The 23,974-nt window shown below is 42.8% G+C and overlaps 1 protein-coding gene across 2 annotated transcripts in view; it reads left to right on the top strand.

Annotated features, from left to right (window-relative positions):
* Positions 1-17,164, top strand: part of LOC123492148 (polymerase delta-interacting protein 2-like) — a 30,903-nt gene extending 13,739 nt beyond the window's left edge. The window contains exons 11-12 of one of the 2 annotated variants that reach the window (XM_045224155.1): positions 3,160-3,274; positions 15,816-15,904. In XM_045224155.1, the coding sequence (XP_045080090.1) occupies positions 3,160-3,274 (115 nt within the window). In that variant the 3' untranslated portion in view covers positions 15,816-15,904. Of the gene's footprint in view, positions 1-3,159; positions 3,275-15,815 lie in introns of both variants that reach the window. The other variant, XM_045224154.1, reaches the window with a different exon arrangement.
* The last annotated feature ends 6,810 nt before the right edge of the window (positions 17,165-23,974 follow it).

Raw genomic sequence — 23,974 nt, forward strand, 5'->3', positions numbered from 1 at the left:
TCACGCTCTCCGTAGCCGATGTGAGTAAGACTTTTAAGCAGGTCAACATTCACAAGGCCGCAGGGCCAGACGGATGACCAAGATGTGTACTCCGAGCATGTGCTGACCAACTGGCAAGTGTCTTCACTGACATTTTCAACATGTCCCTGACTGAGTCTGTAATACCAACATGTTTCAAGCAGACCACCATAGTCCCTGTGCCCAAGGACACTAAGATAACCTGACTAAATGACTGCCGACCCGTAGCACTCACGTCTGTAGCATGACGTGCTTTGAAAGACTGGTCATGGCTCACATCAACACCATTATCCCAGAAACCCTAGACCCACTTCAATTTGCATACCGCCCCAACAGATCCACAGATGACGCAATCTCTATTGCACTCCACACTGCCCTTTCCCACCTGGACAAGAGGAACACCTAAGTGAGAATGCTATTCATTGACTACAGCTCAGCGTTCAACACCATAGTGCGCTCAAAGCTCATCACTAAGCTAAGGACCCTGGGACTAAACACCTCCCTCTGCAACTGGATCCTGGACTTCCTGACGGGCCGCCCCCAGGTGGTAAGGGTAGGTAACAACACATCTGCCACGCTGATCCTCAACACGGGGGCCCCTCAGGGGTGCGTGCTCAGTCCCCTCCTGTACTCCCTGTTCACCCATGACTGCATGGCCAGGCACGACTCCAACACCATCATTAAGTTTGCTGACGACACAACAGTGGTAGGCCTGATTACCGACAACGATGAGACAGCCTATAGGGAGGAGGTCAGAGACCTGGCAGTGTGGTGCCAGGATAACAACCTCTACCTCAACGTGATCAAGACAAAGGAGATGATTGTGGACTACAGGAAAAAAAAAAGAGGACCGAGCACGCCCCCATTCTCGTCGACGGGGCTGTAGTGGAACAGGTTGAGAGCTTCAAGTTCCTTGGTGTCCACATCACCAACAAACTATCATGGTCCAAACACACCAAGACAGTCGTGAAGATGGCACGACAAAGCCTATTCCCCCTCAGGAGACTGAAAAGATTTGGCATGGGTTCTCTGATCCTCAAAGTTATACAGCTGCACCATCGAGAGCATCCTGACTGGTTGCATCACCGCCTGGTATGGCAACTGCTCGGCCTCCGACCGCAAGGCACTACAGAGGGTAGTGCGTACGGCCCAGTACATCACTGGGGCCAAGCTTCCTGCCATCCAGGACCTCTATACCAGGCGGTGTCAGAGGAAGGCCCTAAAAATGGTCAAAGACTCCAGCCAACCTAGTCATAGACTGTTCTCTCTGCTACTGCACGGCAAGTGTTGTGGAAAATAACCACTATACTTTATTACAAATAAGGTCTTAGAGTTTTTGTTGCATCAAGAATTGACTTTATTAAAGTTTCAACAAAGCCGATACCAGTCTGCAGAGTGGCACCCCGTTCTCTCTCACGTCACATTATATACCATCATCCCCAACTCTTCTAGCTCTAAATCCCTCCCTCTTCAGTTTCCCGCTCTTTATCACTCCACGCCCACATCCTTTGTCTCTGAGGGCGGCTAAACTCGACTTTCATTATGCACATAATACTCCAACCAATCACTCACTCCCCTGTCTTGCACACACACTCATGTTTAGTTTAAACATGACAAGGCCCTAACATACACAAACCTCACCCCATCATGCTGTAATCAATCAAGAAGATACCAAGGAGACAAAGGTCTAGCCCAAACTCCATTCAACCCTGGTGCCGCTCCCTTCACGGTGTTTGAAGAGAGAGACAAAAGGCCACAAGCTAATTTCAGTCTCATCAGATGGATGGATTTAAGTAAGAGCAAGCAATTTGACCCTAGGGCAGATTCCCTCTCTACTCACCCACACAGTGAAATTAAATGACCCAATACAATTCCTGGCCCAGTAACAAATAATTCTAACTTTATGCTCTTGATTAACCCAGTTCTACCTCATAGTCCATTAAACTCTACAGTTCATTAATAATAATTCACCACACAAGCGGTACCGGAGCGCCAAGTCTAGGTCAAAAAGCGCAGTGGTCTAAGGCACTGCATCGCAGTGCTAGCTGTGCCACTAGAGATCCTGGTTCGAATCCAGGCTCTGTCGTAGCTGGCCGTGACCGGGAGACCCATGGGGCGGCGCACAATTGTCCCAGCGTCGTCCAGGGTAGGGGAGGGAATGGCCAGCAGGGATGTAGCTCAGTTGGTAGAGCATGGCGTTTGCAACGCCAGGGTTGTGGGTTCGATTCCCACGGGGGGCCAGTATGAAAAAAATCAAAATATGTATGCACTCACTAACTGTAAGTCGCTCTGGATAAGAGCGTCTGCTAAATGACTAAAAATGTAAATGTAAAAAAAAAAAGGCTTCTTAACAGCTTCTACCCCCAAGCCATAAGACTCCTGAACAGCTAATCATGGCTACCCAGACTATTTGCATTGCCCCGCCACCCCACCCCATCCTCCTCTTTTATGCTGCTGCTACTCTGTTTATTATTTATGCATAGTCACTTTAACTCTACCCCCATGTACATATTACCTCAATTACCTTGACTAGCCGGTGCCCCTGCACATTGACTCTGTACCGGTACCCCCCTGTATATAGCCTCCCTACTGTTATTTTATTTTACTGCTGCTCTTTAGTTATTTTATTTTATTTTTTTACTTATGTATTTTTTACCTAACAAAAATCTGTGTTGTTGATTTAAGGGCTTGTAAGTATGCATTTCACTGTAATGTCTACACCTGTTGTATTCGGCGCATGTGGCAAATACAATTTTATTTTATTTGATCAACATAGCAATTTTGACTCAGGATTCACACATGGAAACATGCTTTGTTGGCACTGACAGAATAGATACCTTTTCGGTGAGACTTTACTGTCTCAGTCTGTGAAAGACTAGCCACATGCTGTGGCTGTGCTAGATACTGTATCTCTGTGGCAGACAGCAACAGTGGGACAGGCTACTACCATCTGTAGTACCTCAGTGAAACTTTTCATAGCACGGGGACTGAAGGCATCTCCCCAGAATGAATGAGTGAGTGAGTGAGAGGGAGGGAGAAAGCATAGAATGCTCCACCATATCCTTGTTGAATGTAATTATTTTTTGAAAATATTTTTTTTTTCTGCGGCTGCTGCTGATTGGTATTTTTCGCCTTCCGCAGGGGGACTTTTACCTGCCAGCGGGCTAATGGCGGCGCCATGTTCGAAGTGGCCATCCCCTCGTTCTCCCTGGACAGCCACGGCCATAGGGACAGCCCCTACTCCTTCCTCTTCTGAGTGAGAGAGACTGTCTGCTGGGCCAGGAGAGACTGACTGCTACAGAGGCTGCCGCTACTGGCTCCTCTTCTTTATGGGGGAAATGGATCCAGGCTCAGCGTTATTCCCACCCACCCCCACCCCACACACACTTGTTTTCCCAGTCCTCAGGGACTTTATTTACCCTTTCACCTTTAAGGCAATCCTTTATGCACGCAGCCAGAGGTCAGATATTAGACATATATGTTACACATTACACACATCTCACTGAGGTTGTGTAAAGCGGTTAAAGACATGCGCCGGCACATTGGCGACTAAGTATTTTTTAAACCTTGTGCTTTGGGCTGGATGTGTCAATGTGTAGTTCATACATGCGTAATCTGCACATAATTACTGTCTTACCTCAATTAGCCATGAAATCCCGAGTTTGAAAGATACTGTTTTTCTGGAAGCTATGCTGCGCCATTTTCCCTACATTTCCCCCCACGTAGGCCAGCCCACTAGCAATTCAAGTTCTAGCCAACGAGCTTCAGCCCCTCGCCAGTGTTGCCATTTGGATGATGGCTAGCAAGATTGTCACGAGAATTTATATCTCTAATTAATCAAACTTAATGCTCTGAAAAATTCCCAGAGGGTGAAAGGCTCTGGTTTAATCATGAATTAAACAAAGGTCCACAACCGGCAAGAATGATCTGTATGTTTAATCATGGAGAGCTCTGCCGCCAAAAAACACATATACAGCTTTTATACCCCTTAACACAAAGGCACTTTGCTCCGCCCACCTTTAGGTGGTCTGTATAATTCCACAGTACAGAATGTTTAAATACTTCCAAGTCTCCTTCCTCCTGGAATGTTGTCTCAGCAGTGTCCAACCCCCCTCTGTTAGTGGGTTGACACTACATTATAACTCTAACACCGTTCACACATTTATACTGTATTTGGGGTGAAATCTTTTAGTCATTATTTTTAAAATACAAATTAATCTATCAATCCACCCTTTGACTAAATGTTTTCACACTCAGGATAAATGTATTTACAAGCATGATTAATTTCAGAGATTAGTTCCATTTATCTACTTCCAATCATAGGTCTTCTTTTTAAGATTTTCCCTATGACCTTCATACGTCAGAACCAATAAACGTTTCATCCAATTGCGGTCTTTCAGGGTCAAAGTCCTCGTTATCCACCAAGCCTGGAGGATCGTATTTCCCACTCTCCTGGTCAGAGTCCGGAGTCGGTCCATCTCTCATCATTTGGTGAGATACTGCATTCACCAACGCCTTGCTCACCAATCCTCGGACACAGGGAACAAAACAACAACCACATAATACAAGAATACCCATACAAATGCTGACTGCCCCTAAGATGGTGGCTGCTATGGTTTTCCATTTACCAAACATGGTATCAAACCACCCTGTCCAAGATGTACTAACTCCTGAGTTTTCAGCCCATTCTTCACTTGGAGCAGTTAATCCTGCAAGAGCTCTGGTGACCGTCCCCTCCGGTGCGGTGTTAGTGATAAATGTGCAACAATGGCCCCCCACCATTTTACAGACTCCGCCCCTTTCTGCCAGCAACATATCCAGAGCCAACCGATTTTCCCAAGTCATGAGTGAGGTGGCGGATAATTGTTCGGAGATCCCCTTTACTGCATCTCTAGTCTGGTTAATAAATCGTTGTTGGTTGTAATAGATATAATTAATCCAATCCACATTCTTGTTTGTCACCCACCAGAAAGATGCTGTGGTAAAACCCTCCCATATTTGATTCATAGCTTTGTATTCGTCTGGAACACCCCTGGGGATGCCTATACCATCAATCCAAATTGGGCTATTTCCTTCCTGACCTATATTTCTTCTCCTCCTGATTCTTCTTCTTGTTACTGGTCTTTGATGACTAATTCTTACAGGTTGGACCAACAATACTGGGGCACAAGTACCCACCCATCCTTCTGGTAATGTCTGTCGAATGCTCCCTTTGTTAGTAGATGCCCACCACACATCAGTCAGAGGGATGGTAAGGTTCATACATTTTTTCCCCCCTTCCCTATCTAAATCAGTCACATTAATTATCTCCTTACAGCCATCAAAATCACCCAAGTTACAGGTGCCATTTCTGTCTGTAACACTGGTATTCGCCAGGAGTTAAAGTGAACCTAGGTGGGTTGGCCGAGTAAGTCAACTTTGCTAGCCCAATCCCTGTGCAATTGGGTTCTTTTTGATTGGACCCCAGGTCTAAGACACAGGGAAACATTGCCTCTGGCATTGGGGCGGTCAACATTGTCGGTCGCCCAATGGAGCATGCATAACAGTCAGTCTCCCCCAAGGCCCTAGCGGTGTACTTCATCCACTTTAACCAGAGATTTTCATCAGGGATTCCCTCTACTTCCCCTTGGTTCCATTCTTGGAGGAGAAAATCTTTCATAGTGGACGGGTTAGTCGAATTGACTCCGTCATCCCTTGACTGATCTACTCGGTTTAGTGCTATTCATGGATTAATGACAGGACCTGGGCCCTCCATCTCTTTCGACTCCACCAAATGTAATCGTAGACAGGTATCCCGTCCGTAGTCGTCCGCGCAAGCCCAGTAAGTTATTTTCATGTCCTCTTTAGTGACCTTTACTATTGTTACTACCATCTCCGTGGGGATGTCGTTATACCTTATTATCCTCCATCTGGACGTCCAGCCCGTCCCCCCAGTCTCATATCTCCGTCTCCCAGTATGTCTAAACACCTGAGCCCAGGAACAATCCGCCGAGGGAGCTGAACATAAATACAATGGGATTTTATAATCCCACGTTGCTTACTTACCCGCCCTGATAAAATCCCTAATACTAATTTTGAACCCACCCTTCTCTGACCCCTATTTTGTAGGTCACTCGTCCTTGACGGTCAGTATGTCGGGTCGCTTCCCTTTTATTTCTTAATAATGGTAAGGGCATAGCGTAATTGGTGCGGGGTGGTGTTGGATCTTGACATATCAAGACTATTGCAGAGACTATGATGCAGCTCAGGGTCACCCATATTCCCAAAAACCGCCAAACCTCTCCTGCCCTTAGTCCTTCTGCTTGGTACCACCCCATACTCACACCCTAAGAACACACTACAGTGATGATAGGTCGGGGTAGGAGATCTTCGTTAACAGAGGTGATCCCCGGACCCTATTGGTACAGTTTTTCTCTCTAACTCTGCGTGTGTTCAGTGGTGCTTGTATGTGTTCTTACCTTTTTGCAGTGGGTAACGTGGACCCAGGTTGCTCTTTCTGCTATTCTAATGGCAAAGGCGGTGACCAATAAAACCTGATAGGGGCCTTCCCAACGGGGCTGCTTCCAGTCTTTCTTCTTTAGGGATTGTATCCACACCCAGTCACCTGTTTGGATAGAGTGGGTTACCCTCTCCTTTAGTTCTCCTGTGGGGCACAAAATCTTTGACATGCGTGTTTGGTTAATGAACAGTCTTCTCATATGTCCTGCCAACGTCCCTTCTACTTCTATGTCTGCCTGCTCTAGTCTGCCTAACTCGGGCATTCTATATGGTCTCCCAAACACTTTTTCAAAAGGGGTTAACCCATCTTTATCTGGTGTTACCCTAATCGTCATTAATACTATTGGTAGACATTGTACCCAATTCCTTCCTGTACTCGTGCGTTTTTCTCAGATGTGATTTAATCGTCGAATTAGTGCGTTCAATCAAACCCACTGATTCCGGATGATATGAACAATGTTTCTTCATATTGATATGTAACTTCTGTCCAATATTATCTATCACCTGGTTGGCGAAGTGAGACCCATTGTCGGAATAGATAGTTTCTGGCAATCCAAATCTAGGGATTATTTCCTGACATAAAGCTTTAGCTACTGTTAATGCATCAGCGGAGGAGGTTGGAAAGACTTCTACCCATTTGGTATACTTGTCTATTACAGTCAAACACCATTTCTTTCCTTCACTTGTAAGTTCTATCAAATCCATTTCCAACTGTTGGAATGGATATCTGGCCTGGGGAAATTCCCCTTTTGGTGCTCTCTGCTTTCCTTGATGATTACTTTGTGCACATATAACACACCTAGAACAAAACATTTTTAAGTAATTTGTTATTCCGTACGCTACAAAGTGCTTTCTAATTATTTCCATGTATCAAAATTGTTGCATATCTAAACAGAGATTTTGGTAATATAGGTAAATTACCCTGATGCCAAATTTCCCCCTTCTTGACTGCTCCCATTTTCTCCCATCTGGTCACTTCCTTCATTGGTGCTCTCAACTGGCTCTCCATCAGTAAAGTTTTATCAATGTTCACCTCTTCTTTCAGATGTAAGTATGTGGGTGCTTGTGGTTTGAGACCTGCCTTCTTCGCTTCCTCATCTGCCTTTCTGTTGCCTTTGCTTATGATATCTACACCTTTTAGTATGAGCATCACATTTACAGATAGCTAACTTTTCTGGTAGGAGTACAGCATCTAAAAGATTCAAAATTAACTGGGCATGTGTAATGGTTTTGCCAGAAGTGGTTACCATTCCCCTGTTTCTCCATTGTGCAGCAAATACGTGTACTGTATTAAATGCATAGGCACTATCGGTGTAAATAGTAATATTTTTCCCTTTACCCAAATGACATGCCCGAGTGAGAGCCACTATCTCGGCCTGTTGTGCAGAATTAATTTCTAGGTAATGATTCAGCTTCCAAGACGTCTGTCTCTGTTACAACTGCATATCCTGTAGCATTCGTACCATCAGGGTTTTTTCTAGATGAACCATCAACAGACATAGTCACTTCCCCATCTACTAAGGCTAGGTCTTTCAAGTCAGGTCTAGGCAACACAAGTTTCTCAGTTTCAGTTATACAATCATGTGGGCTGCCATCTATTGCAATAGGAACCAGAGTAGAGGGGTTTAGAGTTGTACACCGTTCTATGGTCAAATTAGGCATATTTAACAGGATTATCATACAAGATAAATGTCTAGCGGGTGACATATAGGCCATCTTATGCTCCAACAACAGTATTGATACTGCATGCGGAACCCTTAGGGTTAAATCGTGGTACAAAACTATTGATGCCGAATCTTGCACCGCCTGAGCTGCAGCTACCACAGACTGTAAACATAGAGGCATTGCTTGTGCTACTTGGTCTAATTTAGATGAATAATATGCAATGGGTTTGTTCTTATCCCCATGTTTTTGAGTCAAGACCGATGTCATATATCCTTCCCTACAGTCCACCGTTTGGGTAAAAGGCCTGTCATATCTAGGAAAAGCTAAAGCTGTTTGGGAAGTGAGCAACTTTTTTATCTCTATAAATTGTTCCTCCGCCTCTGAGTTCCAAATGATTTTATCATGGCCTTCCCATAGATAAGATCACTTAACTTCCCAGTATGCAGTGTATAATGTGGTACCCAAGCTCTACAGTAGTTTATCATCCCCAAAAAGCTCATTTGTTTTTTGTTTAACGGTTTTGGCGCTCAAAGTATAGCAGTTTTTCTGGATGAGTTTAACATTCGCCCCTCCTGAGTTATGGTGTGTCCTAAGTAAATCACTTCGCTCTGCCAAAGTTGAAGTTTCTTTTTGCTCACTTTGTGTCCCTGTTCTGCCAGGAAGGTTAACAATTGGATTGTATCCCTCTTACATCCCTCCTGAGTGGGATTAGCTAATAGAATATCATCTACATAAACCAACATTTGGCTTCCTTCCTGAGGTTCATGCTTTCCCAAATTCCTAGTTATAGCCTGGGCAAAGATTGTAGGACTTTCCGAGTAGCCTTGTGGCATCCTAGCGTAAGTCCATTTCCTTCCCTGGAATGTAAAGCCAAACCACCCCTGACTATCTGGATGAACTGGGATACTAAAGAAAGCATTAGCTAAATCAATCACCGTAAAATAGGAGTTATCTGGTTTCAATTGGTTCAGCAATGTATGTGGATCTGGTACACATGGAGCTCTGGGAATTATATTTTTATTAAACCCCTGCAAGTCCACGACCATCCTCCAGTCGGCGCTAGGTGCCGCCTTTTTAACAGGAAATACTGGAGAGTTGCATTGTGCCTCATCTCCAGGAATTATCACCCCTCCCTTAAGTAAATGCTCAAATGTAGGTGTTATCCCTTTTATTGCTTCTGGCTTCATAGGATATTGCTTTTGGTATGGCCTGTGATCGGATCGAGGAACCACTTGTACTGGAGCTACCCCCTTAATTAGTCCCACATCGGCAGGTCCTTGTGACCATAATTTGAATGGAATTCCTGCTAACTCATCCTCCTGTTCCTGAGTTAAGAAAATATCTTCCTGTCATTCGTCAAAACTTGTCTCCAGGTGGACCCCGGGCTGGGTTTTCGCTCTCCAATTCAACTTTCTTCTGTATCTCCCAGTGGAGTGGCTATACTGATCCCCATTTGGTGTATTCTGCCAGTCAGTGATGTTTTTCCCCTGTTTTACCCATTTACCTAGTGATAACAATTCCTCTGAAGGTTCTTTCACTAGGGAAACATGGGGGCTCCACTTTTCTCTGTACAGTCTCTGGCTCTGTGGTCCCAACTCCACCTCTACAGCTGCACGTTTTTTATCATAGTGAACCCATTTTAACCCAATTGATCTTTCTGTGGTTTTTAACAATTCTTCCTCATAATCTGGGTTAGGGCCTGGGTGCTCATTACACCATAATGTACAGTGTAAGTCATCTACTGTCATATTGGTTGATCCAATCACTAAATCATTTGCTAGGTCTATTAGTGATTTTGGTATGTCTGTAAGTCCCCCTCTTAGCAGATCCTGGCTATACCAATAGCATGGTTCTCCCTCCCCGCTCACTACCATATTATCCCTTACTACATATGCCTTCATACCCCTCAGAGTCGGCTTCACAGCTACGTTCAACTGAGTCATGGCATCTCTTCCTAGTAAATTGACTGGACACAGGCTTGATACAAGTACAGGTATGCATACCTTTCCCCCTGAATCTTCATGTTGTAAAGTCACAGGGGCCGATCATCGCTCTATAAATTGATGGCCCGAGGCCGAGCGTACCATGATTTTTTTCCCCATTAATTCTAATTCCTTCGGGCTTGTCGGCTGCACAGATCGCTGTGCGACATGCCCCTGTGTCACACAATAATGTAATATTTTTTCCCAGTACTGTTAAGGTGAGGTATGGTTTCTGTTCTTGCTGCAGAGCCAATTCAATCGTTGCCAATTCAAACACTTCACACCCCGTATCAATGGGTTCCTCTGACCCCTCTCCTCCACTATCTGTACTACTATCTTCCCCTTGTTCTAGTCATGCTTTATCTTCCTCTTCCTCCTTACCGGAACTGGGCGATGGGTGTCTGTAGGTCCTTTCTCCTTCTCTACCCCGATTATCTCGCTTACTCTTTCCTTTATGTCTGCAGTCACGATGGTTATGGCCTGTCTTGTTACAGTATTTACACAGGGCCTTACACTCTCTGGCAAAGTGCCCTCCCTTGTTACAGTTAAAGCACTTACTTCCTCCCCCATAGGGCAGGAAAGAGTGAGGGCTTTCTTCCCTCTCTTCTGGAGTTCTACCTCTACCAGCTATTTCCCCTAGAGTGGTCATTAAATACTCTGCTCCCTTCTGTTCTTTTCTTACTCTGTCCTGTCTACTATTTTGCTCATGATGGATTGCATATCTCTTGACCTCGGCTAACGAAGTAGTTCCCCATCCCACTAAAGTCATTTTAATATTCCTGCTTATTTCTGGTCTCATTCCACTGAGGAATGCTATTTTCAGCTGCTGATGGTACGGAGTATCATTTCCCTGCCCCTGGGGAGGCTCAGATATGCCACTATTTGCGTTAAATACATTTCTCAGTCTTTCTAAGTATTGGCTGATGGTCTCACTGTCTTCCTGTTTACATTCATGTACTTTGGAGAAGTCAGCATGTCGATGGTAATGTTCCCTTAAATTATTACACAACTCAGTTATTTTCCCAACATATTGCCCATCATCTGCCCATGGCAGGACTGCTCCATTGGCATCCCCTGAAACCCACTGCTCGTGAACAGCTGCCCAATCTTTCCCAACTAGCGTTCTGACTGCCCTCTCAATTTCCCCTGTGTTTAGCTTAAAGCTTGCTGCTAGACTCTCCAAGTCCCTCGTGAACCCCTCTATTCCTGTCTTAGGGTGCACTACACCCTCTATAGCTCTTACTACATCTCGCTGTGTCCACGCCCTATACACATCGTGTGTCTGGTGCATGCTCCTCCCCAGCCCTTGTGTTCGGCAAGGCTATCAAAGGGTACTGGTCATCTCCTTCCTCATCATCTAACCACTCTCTCTTCCCTGGCTTATTATAGTCTTCTAATCTCTTCAACTCTCTGTGTTTAAATTCTCTATGTTTTTGTTCTCTAGCCCTTCCTGACTCTTTCTCTCTATCCAGTTCTTCTCTTAGCCTGCCTATTTCCTTTCTACTCTCCCTGAGTTCTGTAAGTTCTTTCTGTAAAACTTCCCCCTCTTTCTTATCTTTATTGGCCTCCCTACCCTCCCCCCCTTCTTCCCCCTCTTCCAACATTCCGGCTTGGCCATCATATGGTGGGGGAGGGGCGGGGACCAATCCTAATCTTCTCCTACACATGACAACGTTATCATCTGGGCTTTCTTTCCAAGCCTGCTCTACTAAAACTGGATATAACCTTTCTGCCCTCAGTGCCAAATTCACTTCATTTTCTCTCTGCATAACTATTGTTTTTCTTTTCTGTCCTTCCTCTCTCTTTCGAGCCTCCAAAAGCCATACTCTCGCTGTCTCTAGCCCCTCCCCTCGCTGTTTCTTCAAATCCGTTCCACAGTTTACATGCATCTGCCTAATCATAGCCTCTAATTTCTCTACATCGAGATGCCCAATAAATCCATACCTCTTCTCCCAAATGGATCCATAATACATATTTCTTTGATCCCTTCCTAACATATATCTTTCATCCCCCGTTAATTCTCGGACCTCTTTAGAATATTTATTTCCCATATAGAAAAATAAGAAATCCCCCCATTTTAGTAATAATTCAATCAAAAATAATTTTCTTTGGGATTTATTATTTGGTGCGACTTTTGAGCAAATGTTATGATCTGCTTTTGTAATCAACCATTTAAATTATTCAACCCGTAACCCAGAGTTTAAGACCCCAGTTTCATGACACAGATGGGACAACCATTTTTTTTTCTCACGCGACCTATTTTAGTCCCTTCCTTGAAACAATTATCACGTATTTCGATGGATCATTAGGTCTCACACGTATACAACCTTATACGATTTTTTGCTAACACTATCCGTAACCTAGAGGTCGTAACTGCTCTAGTTTTATGAAATAGACAGAGTTAGAGCAAATCCCCAGTTGTTTATGACTCTTGACTTGTTTAATGTATCTATCTCACACAATTATAATTATCTCCCTTCCTGTTTATATTGTAAAGACTGTATCTTGTACAATCTCAATATTAACTAGTTTATTTTGGTATAGGCCTATTACCTAGTCATTTTCGGAACCCCCTTCCTTCCTTTATACCCTTATGAGAGTTTGGTAACTATTCTCTGCCCTTCACACAAGTTCAAATCATTTCACCAAAAGCCATGAATAAAAATTACTGACCTCCTCCTTGCAGTTGGGATTTAAAAGCTTTTTCAGATCTCGTCAACGTCTTTATCGTTCATAAGATTAATCACCGGCCTGTTTAGAACCTTAACGTCAAAGGCCAGGTCTATTCTATACGGATGCTATCATCCGCCCGTGCACGGTTTTCGGTGTCCTCAGAACGATAAAGACGTATTTTGAGCTCCGCTCGTAGGACCATTTGTCACGAGAATTTCTATCTCTAATTAATCAAAGTTAATGCTCTGAATAATTCCTAGAGGGTGTAAGGCTCTGGTTTAATCATGAATTAAACAAAGGTCCACAACCGGCAAGAATGATCTGTATGTTTAATCATGGAGAGCTCTGCCGCCAAAAAACACATATACAGCTTTTATACCCCTTAACACAAAGGCACTTTGCTCCGCCCACCTTTAGGCGGTCTGTATAATTCCACAGTACAGAATGTTTAAATACTTCCAAGTCTCCTTCCTCCTGGAATGTTGTCTCAGCAGTTTCTAACTCCCCTCCCCCTCTGTTAGTGGGTTGACACTACATTATAACTCTAACACCATTCACACATTTATACTGTATTTGGGGTGAAATCTTTTAGTCATTCTTTTTTAAATACAAATTAATCTATCAAAGATGCACACATAGCAGAGCGAGCGAGAGAGCAAAGACGTGGTGCACATACAGTGCCTTCAGAAAGTATTCACACCCCTTTACTTTTTCCAAATGTTGTTGTTACAAAGTGGGATTAAAATTTGTCATTTTTTTGGCAACAATCTACACAAAATACTCTGTCAAAGTGGAAGAAAAATTCTAACATTTAAAAAAATAAATAATGGAAAATAAAACACTAATATACTGTATCTTGATTAGATAAGTACTCAACCCCCTGAGTCAATACATGTTAGAATTACAGCTGTAACTCTTTCTGGGTAAGTCTCTAACAGCTTTGCACACCTGGATTGTACAATATTTGCCCGTTCTTAAAAAATGTTTTCAAGCTCTGTCAAGTTGGTTGTTGACCATAGCTAGACAGCCATTTTCATGTCTATCCATAGATCTCCAAGTAAAAACTGTAAGTAGGCCACTCAGGACCATTCGATGTCATCTTGGTAAGCAACTCCAGTGTATATTTGGCCTTTTTTGGGGGGGGCAATTGTCCTGCTAAAAGGTGAATTTGTCTCCCAGTGTCTGTTGGAATGCAGACTGAACCAAGTTTTCCTGTAAAAAATTTCCTGTGCTTAGCTCTGTTCCGTTTTTTTTTTAATCCTAAAAGAACTCCCTAGTCCTTGCTGATGACACGCATAATATTATCCAGCCACCACCATGCTTGAAAATATTTAGTGGTACTCAGTGATGTTTTGGGGGATTTTCCCCAAACATAACGCTTTGTATTCAGGACTTTAGTGCCTTATTGCAAACCGGATGCATGTTTCTGAATAATTGTTATTCTGTACAGGCTTCCTCCTTTAAACGCCATCATTTATGTTAGTATTCTGGAGTAACTACAATGTTGTTGATCCATCCTCAGTTATCTCCCATCACAGCCATTAAACTCTGTAACTGTTTTAAAATCACCATTGGCCTCATGGTGAAATCCCTGAGTGGTTTCCTTCCTCTCCGGCAACTGAGTTGGGAAGGACGCCTTTATCTTTTGTAGTGACTTGGTGTATTGATACACCGTCCAAGTTATAGTTCATAAAAGGAAATCAGTCAATTGAAATTAATGCATTAGGCCCTAATCTATGGATTTCACATGACTGGGAATACAGATATGGATCTGCCTTAAAGAAAAGGTAAGGTTGTGGATCAGAAAACCAGTCCGTATCTGGTATGACCCCCAGTTGATCAGGCTGTTGATTGTGGCCTGTGGAATGTTGTCCCACTCCTCTTCAATGGCTGTGCGAAGTTGCTGGATATTGGCGGGAACTGCAACGCTGTCGTACACGTCGATCCAGAGCATCCCAAACATGCTCAATGGCTAACATGTCTGGTGAGTATGCAGGCCATGAAAGAACTGGGACATTTTCAGCTTCCAGAAATTGTGTACAGATCCTTGCGACATTGGGCCGTGCATTATCATGCTGAAACATGAGGTGATGGCGACAGATGACTGGCACGACAATGGGCCTCAGGATCTGGTCACGGTATCTCTGCATTCAAAATGCTATTGTGTTAGTTGTCCGTAGCTTATGCCTGCCCATACCAACCCCACCGCCAACATGGGGCACTCTGTTCACAACGTTGACATCAGCAAACCGCTCGCCCACACGACACCATACACGCTTCCTGCCATCTGCCCGGTACAGTTGAAACATCTGGTAACTGTTGTACACTGCAGTAACACAGACAAATATTAGATGCCTTTTAAAAATTTAATTATGTAATTAATATTTTCATATTGTGAACAGACGACATTGGCATGTAAAACGTTGGCCCTATTTCTCCTTCACGCTATATACAGGATAGTTCTGAATGGGATTTATAGTCATTCTGTAACTAATAAACATGTCAAAGTGACTTATTCATATCTGGTTGCCCTTTTGTCCATAAGTCTCGACATACAACTGTGATAGCCAATTACTGAAGAATTTGTTCAATGGCCTGTCATAGTAATTGTGTATAAGTTTTGGTTGTGTTTGATCAAATAAATTTAACTATGCGTTTAAGTGTTTCTGAGTTTTATTTGAAGTACAATGAGGCGGCACCTGCAAACAGACCGTATTGCAGAAATACTGAAGTGTTGAGACTTCAAGGATCCTACCTAGTCATAATAGCAGATGTTTAACTTATGAATACTTACTTATTGTCTACAGCACAGGACAATACATCTATATAACCTGTCTGTTAAAGCCGCAGTGAGGGTGTATTGAATGTATTGATCTGTGCATCCAATTCAATGCATTACATGTGGTGATATCAATTCTATAAAATATGTATGTACAGTATTTGCATCCTGTCTTCTATAAATACTTTTTGTTTGTGCAGGGGGACGTTCCAAATCGAGAGAACGGATGGCTCCCACTTTGACGTGCGCATCCCCCCCTTCTCCCTGGAGAGTAACAAGGACGACAGGGCCCCTCCTGCAGGCTACACCTGGTAGAATAGTGCTGCGCTCCCAGCCCCGACACACACACACACACCCACCCTCCACATATAGTTACAGCCAGCTCTTTAGTCACAGTCTTGTTCAGGTTTCTTTTCACTTCAATGTTATTATTTATCTGGTGTAGCAAGTGTTAGGATTCAGCCATTTCCCATGTGGTTAATAAAGACGGCAAAAAAAGGGCTTTGGAGACTAAAGAGCATGCACAGGTGATGGAAATGTCAATGTAAGGTATACTTTAAGCAGGAGGCCATATTGTAAACAGTAGTTGTGCTAGTTTTGGTTGGGATGGACACAAATTGCACTGTCTAGAATTAGGTGTATTATTTGATAAAGAAAGGATAATCAATATCTAATCTGTATCAATAGCTGTATAAATGGTTAACTTCAAAGTTGTTTTTATCACAGGAATGTGTTTCATGAAGATAAAGTAGAATAGCCTTCACCTTTTGTCACGCTTTCAAGCAAAGGGTAAACATTAGCCTACATTTTTAAAAGGCATGGATGAAGGTAAAAAGGTTTCAGGGTCGAAATGAATTTTGAATTGCATCATATTGCTGCAAATAGTGCAACAACTGAAATGTAGTCGAAATGACCGAGAGCGGCCCACTCTGCTTTGTAATAGTGTGTTGTGCAAAACAAAGAAATGTATGGGATTGCTGAAAAGTCAAATGTTGTCAATCATTATAATCTGTTTATGAAATTCACCATTGTCATAAAATGTTTATAACGAATTTTCACCCTAGAGTTGAAGATTACAAATTGACCCAGATATGAATCCCTTACTGTCGTCTCTGGGTATCTCTCTCTCAACGTTTCTTCCCCATTCGGTTCTATTGGGCTTCTTAAAGTCTATCAGTGGAGCCCTTTACAGAACGCCTCTTCTATATAGTTGAACCGTATCATGGGTTATTTTAGCACAAACGCTTTGGGAGGCCAGTAAAATGTAGATCTGCTGGCGCTACAAAAAAAGGCTTCTCTGGAATGGGGTGCTTATCTGGTTGGGTAAAATCATTTAGTCCTTAGTATTCCAAAAAAGGAAAGGTGATTTCCCTGGGAAATGTGTGAATTCTGAGAGTACGACAGACAGCCATAATGACAGTCAAGGTTCTCCTCCTGTTCTCATGCTCTTCGTACGACAATGAGTGTTACTGTGAATTCATTTGTGTTGTTGGCATTTTGTACACAGACTCTAAAGAACATGAATAAATATTATATATTATTTTTTAAAGGCATCCTCATCTGCTGTTTAGTTCTCCAAGGAATCATACTAATGGTATTTAGACTTGTTTGGATAGGAAATACACTGAGCAAAAATATAAACGCAACATGTAAAGTGTTGGTCCCGTGTTTCATGAGCTGAAATAAAAGATCCCAGAAATGTTCCATAGGCACATAAAGCTTATCGCTCTAATTTTGTGCACAGATTTGTTTACGTCCCTGTTAGTGAGCATTTCTCCTTTTCCAAGATAATCCATCCACTTGACAGGTGTGGCATATCAAGAAGCTGATTAAACAGCCTGATCATTACACATGTGCACCTTGTGCTGGGGACAATAAGAGGCCACTAAAATGTGCAGTTTTGTCACACAACACAATCCCACAGATGTCTCAAGTTCTGAGGGGAGCATGCAATTGGCATGCTGACTGCTGGAATGTCCACCAGAGCTGTTGCTAGGGAATTTAATGTTCATTTCTCTACCATAAGCCACCTCCAACGTCGTTTTGGAGAATTTGGCAGTACGTCCAACTTGCCTCACAACCGCAGACCACGTGTATGGCATCGTGTGGGTGAGCGGTTTGCTGATGTCAACATTGTGAATAGAGTGCCCCATGGTGGCGCTGGGGTTATGGTATGGGCAGGCATAAGCTACGGACAACGAACACAGTTGCATTTTATCGATGCCAATTTCAATACACAAAGATACTGTGACGAGATTAAATTTTTTTATAAGGTATCTGTGACCAACAGATGCATATCTGTATTCCCAGTCATGTGAAATCCATAGATTATGGCCTAATTCATTTTTCAATTTACTGATTTCCATATGAACTGTAACTCAATAAAATCTTTGAAGTTGTTGCGTTTATATTTTTGTTCAGTATAGATGTTGATGTGATAGAGTTAAATATTTGTTTTAATCAGCAAGATATCCTTCAGCTGTAACCGTATGTGCGAATTAATTGCATTGTCTTTCTGTTGACTGGATCTATGTGTGTCATTATTGTGTATGATCGTTCATAGTATAGGCCTAGTCAATCTATTTGGTGGTGCTAAACATATTTGCACCTCATCTTCATTAATTGTGTGTATGTACAGTATTTATCGAGGTGGTTTTAATCATTTTTGACCACCTCCTGGAGATTTCCTCCAGCCACTTGAGTTTCCCAGATTGAAGTCTTCTGGTTCCATACGGAAGCACTATATCACCATCTGCAGGTCAGTGTTTCCACTTACATCCATTCAAATATCTGGCAATCTTATACATTTTTATGGGATTCAGCACATCCTAACTCCTTGCCTCAACTGTATTGGCAACCTGGTCTCAGAGCATTTCGTATTATTCTGTATGTAAATCTCTGACAGTTTAGTATGATATGTTACGTTTCGTATGGTATGTATTAATTTGTGTATGTCCATCACCCATTTTGTTTGATATGTTACGAATTACAATTCGTATTATATTACGAATTTGCAAAATGTACGATATGTTACGATTTCTATATCTGGCTAACGTTAGCTAGGTGTTAAGGTTTGGGTTAAGTTAAAGGGTTATGGTTAGGGACGTTTTAGCTACATGCTAAGTTGTTGCAAAGTAGCTAAAAAGTAGTGGTAGTTGAAAAGTTGCTAAAATGCTAAAGTTGTCCATGATGAGATTCAAACTCGCAACCTTTCGGTTCTATTGGGCTTCTGAAATTCTATCAATGAAGCCCTTTACAGAACACCTCTTCAATAGAGTTGAACCGTATCATGGGATATGTTAGCACAAACAAACGCTATGTGACCTAGTAGAACTTAGATGTGCCGGCACTATTTCTCTGGACTGGGCGCTTATCTGGGTAAATAATTTAATCCTTAGTATTCCAAAAAAGGAAAGGTCATAGCGTCACCTTGTGACCTCAGTGGAAAACGACTGATATGACTGACGGACAGTGGAATGGACTAAGAGGCTTTGTCCGTAACGTCTCTGAGACCGCTATGTAGGACAGGACAACAGACTCTCAACATCTATTTCTATGCTCTAACACCATTCTCCATGCACTGTAATGTACAACTTGATAAGAGCTAGGTAAATGAATAATCCGTTTGGATAAGGGAATTGTAAATATAAATTACTTGTTTTAGATCTATTTTACTTTATAGTCGCTGGAGACAAATGTGAAACCAGTCATATGGCAGCAAACTGAAGCATATCAACTTCCCCCAGTAAAGTTTATGAAATGCTCTGCCATTATGCAGGATTTTAATTGTACAGCCTTTTAACTTGCAGGGATGGGCACTCATGTCTTAATTATAGGCTACCCTGACTTTCTCTGTTTCCTATTTCTATCATGTAAAATATTAGCCACTATCAGTATCGACCGTCAGTAGGCCTAATAACCAAACATATTTAACTGTTAGTTCCCTTCAGTTGGTATAGCCTACATTATCATGACATAATTTATGAATCATGACTTAATTTGCTTCCTCTGTAAACGCCGTCATGGCCGTGTGGTTGTTGCTGAGGATCATTAGTAACAGTTGATAATATATATATTCATAAATACTTTCCTAAACCTAAATAATCTACAAGATCAGAGTATTTTTAAATCTACCAATTGGTGCTGAAACGGAGACGAATATGCATATATTTAGAATAGCTTTCTAGAATAGCTTTCTTTCATTGATCCCTAATATTCTGAACCCGTTCTCTTGATATATTCTAGTGAGTCTGTTGACCAAATTCTAACTGAAATGTACACCATATCTAAAGGGATGGCTTAAGATAAATGTACTGAAAACTCTATTGAGGGCACTGCGTTCATCCACCTCTGGCCTGCTGGCTCCCCTACCTCTGCGGAAGCATAGTTCCCGCTCAGCCCAGTCAAAACTGTTCGCTGCTCTGGCACCCCAATGGTGGAACAAGCTCCCTCACGACGCCAGGACAGCGGAGTCACTCACCACATTCCGGAGACATTTGAAACCCCACCTCTTTAAGAAATACCTGGGATAGGATAAAGTAATCCTTCTACCCCCCCCTTTACTCCAACCCACCCCCCCCACCCCCCAAACACTGTAAAGTGGTTATCCCACTGGCTATAAGGTGAATGCACCTATTTGTAAGTCGCTCTGGATAAGAGCGTCTGCTAAATGACGGAAATGTAAATGTAAATGAAAGAAAACTCCACAATAAAATATATTGGCCAGCAAGTGAGAGGGTTTTCAGCTGTTGAATGACATTTATTCAGAGCGCGCAAGGTAGCCACACCTGCAGAGCCCGTTACGTGACTGAATAAGGTAAGTCTGAATACCAAATACTGAGGAGTGCGCAGGAAAGGCTTGCCTAGGGAAGACTTACATTTCCTAAATCTGAATCAGCCCCAATGTGCCTACAGTCACATTAGAAGTTATGGCTGATTTAAACCTGAAAATGTCAGCCCTGTTACTTTCCACCCTGTTCCTTTTATGGTCCACCCTATTACTCTTTTACTATCCACCTCATTACTAATGGAGGACAGACTGAAACTAGTTAAAACAATTTCAAATGAAAATGTTTGAATCTGCCCCACTTCCCCCTACTACTGAGGGGTATACTACAAAGCAGGATCAATGAGTAGCCAACTAACTTGCCTAAATATTCTGAATTATAAAATGGTTTGTTTGGATCCTGGATTCTGATTGGTTGATATGCGGGAGTTGTGGGACAACAAATCCTGCAAAATATCATGATGTGTTTATGTCATAATTCCACTGTCCCACAGCCCAGGCATCAAATTCATAAACTTAATCTACCTCTGGAAAAAAGTTTCTACACATTATTTTCCCATGCTACTATTTGGTTTCCAACTGCTGGGGGTTGCAGTGATGTGGTGGTGCCTGGAGATGTGGGCATACTGTCATTTTGCCAAAGAAAATCCTAAACGGTCCGCCCGGCAAAGTAAAGGCGCCCTGTGTGAAATGTATGTTTTTCTAAAAAAATTTAATGTTCTCACTATTAAAATCACTAAGTGCTGTTATTGTGAAGTGGAAACGTCAAGGAACAACAACGGCTCAGCCGCGAAGTGGTAGGCCACATAAGTTCACAGAACGGGACCACTGAGTGCTGAAGCGCGTAGCACAATAACTGTTCATCGTGAGCTTCATGAAATGGGTTTCCATTGCTAAGCGGCCACACAAAAGCCTAAGATCACCATGCGCAATGCCAAGCGTCGGCTGGAGTGGTGTAAAGCTCGCCGCCATTGGACTCTGGAGCAGTGGAAACGTGTTCTCTGGAGTGAATATAACTCAGGTTAGGCTCTTTTATGAATGATCAAATGTGTACAACATTGCGCAGGTCTTATTTTCCAGATTCCGACCCTAGTTTCAAAACCACATTGTAGGTAGCATGGCACAACATTGATGCAAGTAGTTGGGGACCGTCAACAAAGTGTATGATCACAATATTCAAATGTCAATACCTCTTACACCACGTGACTTAGCAACCTCATTTCAACTGTCCATTATTCCTTATAAAGAGAGGCATGTTGCACACCCTTTAGTTTTCTAATAAAATGATTCCCCCCCATAAATTATGTATATATTTATACAAAATCACTTAAAATGCAATAGCTCCTTGACCATGTGACCTAGACACCGCAAACCAACTTTAGAATGTTCAGAGGGTAAGGACACACATCGCACACAGTAGCGGGGCATGTATAAGATCACTGGGGAAGCCAAGCCAGGAAAAAAGCCATATGACAACCTGTGTTGTGATAATTGTATTGTTTGCTCTATAACCTGTTAGTTCATATGCCTTGTCACTGTGATACAGTGCATTCGGAAACTATTCAGACCCCTTGACTTTTTCCACATTTTGATACATTACAGCCTTATTCTAAAATTGATTAAATTGTTTTTTTCCCTCATCAATCTAGACACAATACCCCATAATTACAATGCAAAAACTGTTTTACAAAAAAAATATTACATTTACGTAAGTATTCAGACCCTTCACTCAGTACTTTGTTGAAGCACCTTTGGCAGCGATTACAGCCTCAAGTCTTCTTGGGTATGACGCTACAAGCTTGGCACACATTTTTTGGGGGAGTTTCTCCCATTCTTCTCTGCAGATCCTCTTGAGCTCTGTCAGGTTGGATGGGGAGCGTTGTTTTCAGGTCTCTCAAGAGATGTTAGATCGGGTTCTGGTCCGGGCTCTGGCTGGGCCACCCAAGGGAATTCAGAGACTTGTCCCGAAGCCACTCCTGTGTTGTCTTGGCTGTGTGCTTATGGTCGTTGTCCTGTTGGAAGGTGAACCTTCGCCCCAGTCTGAGGTCCTGAGCACTCTGGAGCAGGTTTTCATCAAGGATCTCTCTGTACTTTGCTCCGTTCATCTTTCCCTCGATCCTGACTAGTCTCCCAGTTACTGCCACTGAAAAACATCCCCACAGCATGATGCTGCCACCACCATGCTTCACCGTAGGGATGGTGCCAGGTTTCCTCCAGATGTGACGCTTGGCATTCAGGCCAAAGAGTTCAATCTTGGTTTCATTAGACCAGAGAATCTTGTTTCTCATGGTCTGAGAGTCTTTAGGTGCCTTTTGGCAAACTCCAAGCGGGCTGACATGTGCCTTTTACTGAGGAGTGGCTTCCATCTGGCCACTCTACCATATAGGCCTGTTTGGTGGATTGCTGCAGAGATGGTTGTCCTTCTGGAAGGTTCTCCCATCTCCACAGAGGAACTCTGAAGCTCTGTCAGAGTGACCATCGGGTTCTTGGTCACCTCCCTGACCAAGGCCCTTCTCCCCCGATTGCTCAGTTTGGCCGGGCAGCCAGCTCTAGGAAGAGTCTTGGTGGTTCCAAACTTCTTCCATTTAAGAATGATGGAGGCCACTGTGTTCTTGGAAACCTTCAATGCTGCAGAATTTTTTTGGTACACTTCCCCAGATCTGTGCCTCGACACAATCCTGTCTCTGAGCTCTACGGACAATTTATTCGACCTCATGGCTTGGTTTTTGCTCTGACATGCACTGGCAACTGTGGGACCTTTATATAGACAGGTGTGTGCCTTTCCAAATCGTGTCCAATCAATTGAATTTACCACAAGTGGACTCCAATCAAGTTGTAGAAACATCAAGGATGACCAATGGAAACAGGATGCACCTGTGCTCAATTTCGAGTCTCATAGCAAAGGGTCTGAATACTTATGCACTGTATATAGGCCTAAAGCCGAGACAATAAGAATACACAGTTGCAGAATAAATTCAACCACACCTTTGTTTCATCAGAAAACCGGAGAGCAACATCTGTCTGGTGGAGTCCACAAAGCAAGTTGCATGTAACAAACTGTTACATGACCTACAGCATAGTCAATCAAGTTAATGTTTCCGACATTTTCGGACTACTAAACAACTATTGATATTGAACAACAGAGAGTTATCGGAAGTTGCAAAGAAAACTTGAGCTGCCTCCACTATTCCAGCACCATTTCAACTTAAACATTTCAACATCATCAAATCACCCATGCTTAGTCTAATACAGTGACAACTAAAATATTCCAAAAACAGTTTAGTCCAATCAATGTACGCTAAATATCATGTGGCTGTCCATAGTGTGTGTGTGCGTAAGTAGAAAAACATTGTGACCCTATTTGTAGAGAAACTCCAATGCCATCCTCATCTCTTTCATGTTGCTGAAATGGTCTATGGACTCATACAGTACACGCTTTTAGTTTTTGTTGTCCTAGGTTACCTGGCTAAAATGCTTGCTTGCTAGCCTAACTTCCTTTCATGGGCAACGATTAGCCAGCTAGTTAACATTAACCTTCTACATCTAGCTACATATTGAACTTCCATCCTCTCA

This window comes from Coregonus clupeaformis, chromosome 13, assembly GCF_020615455.1.
Source record: "Coregonus clupeaformis isolate EN_2021a chromosome 13, ASM2061545v1, whole genome shotgun sequence".
Taxonomy (NCBI): Eukaryota; Metazoa; Chordata; class Actinopteri; order Salmoniformes; family Salmonidae; genus Coregonus; species Coregonus clupeaformis.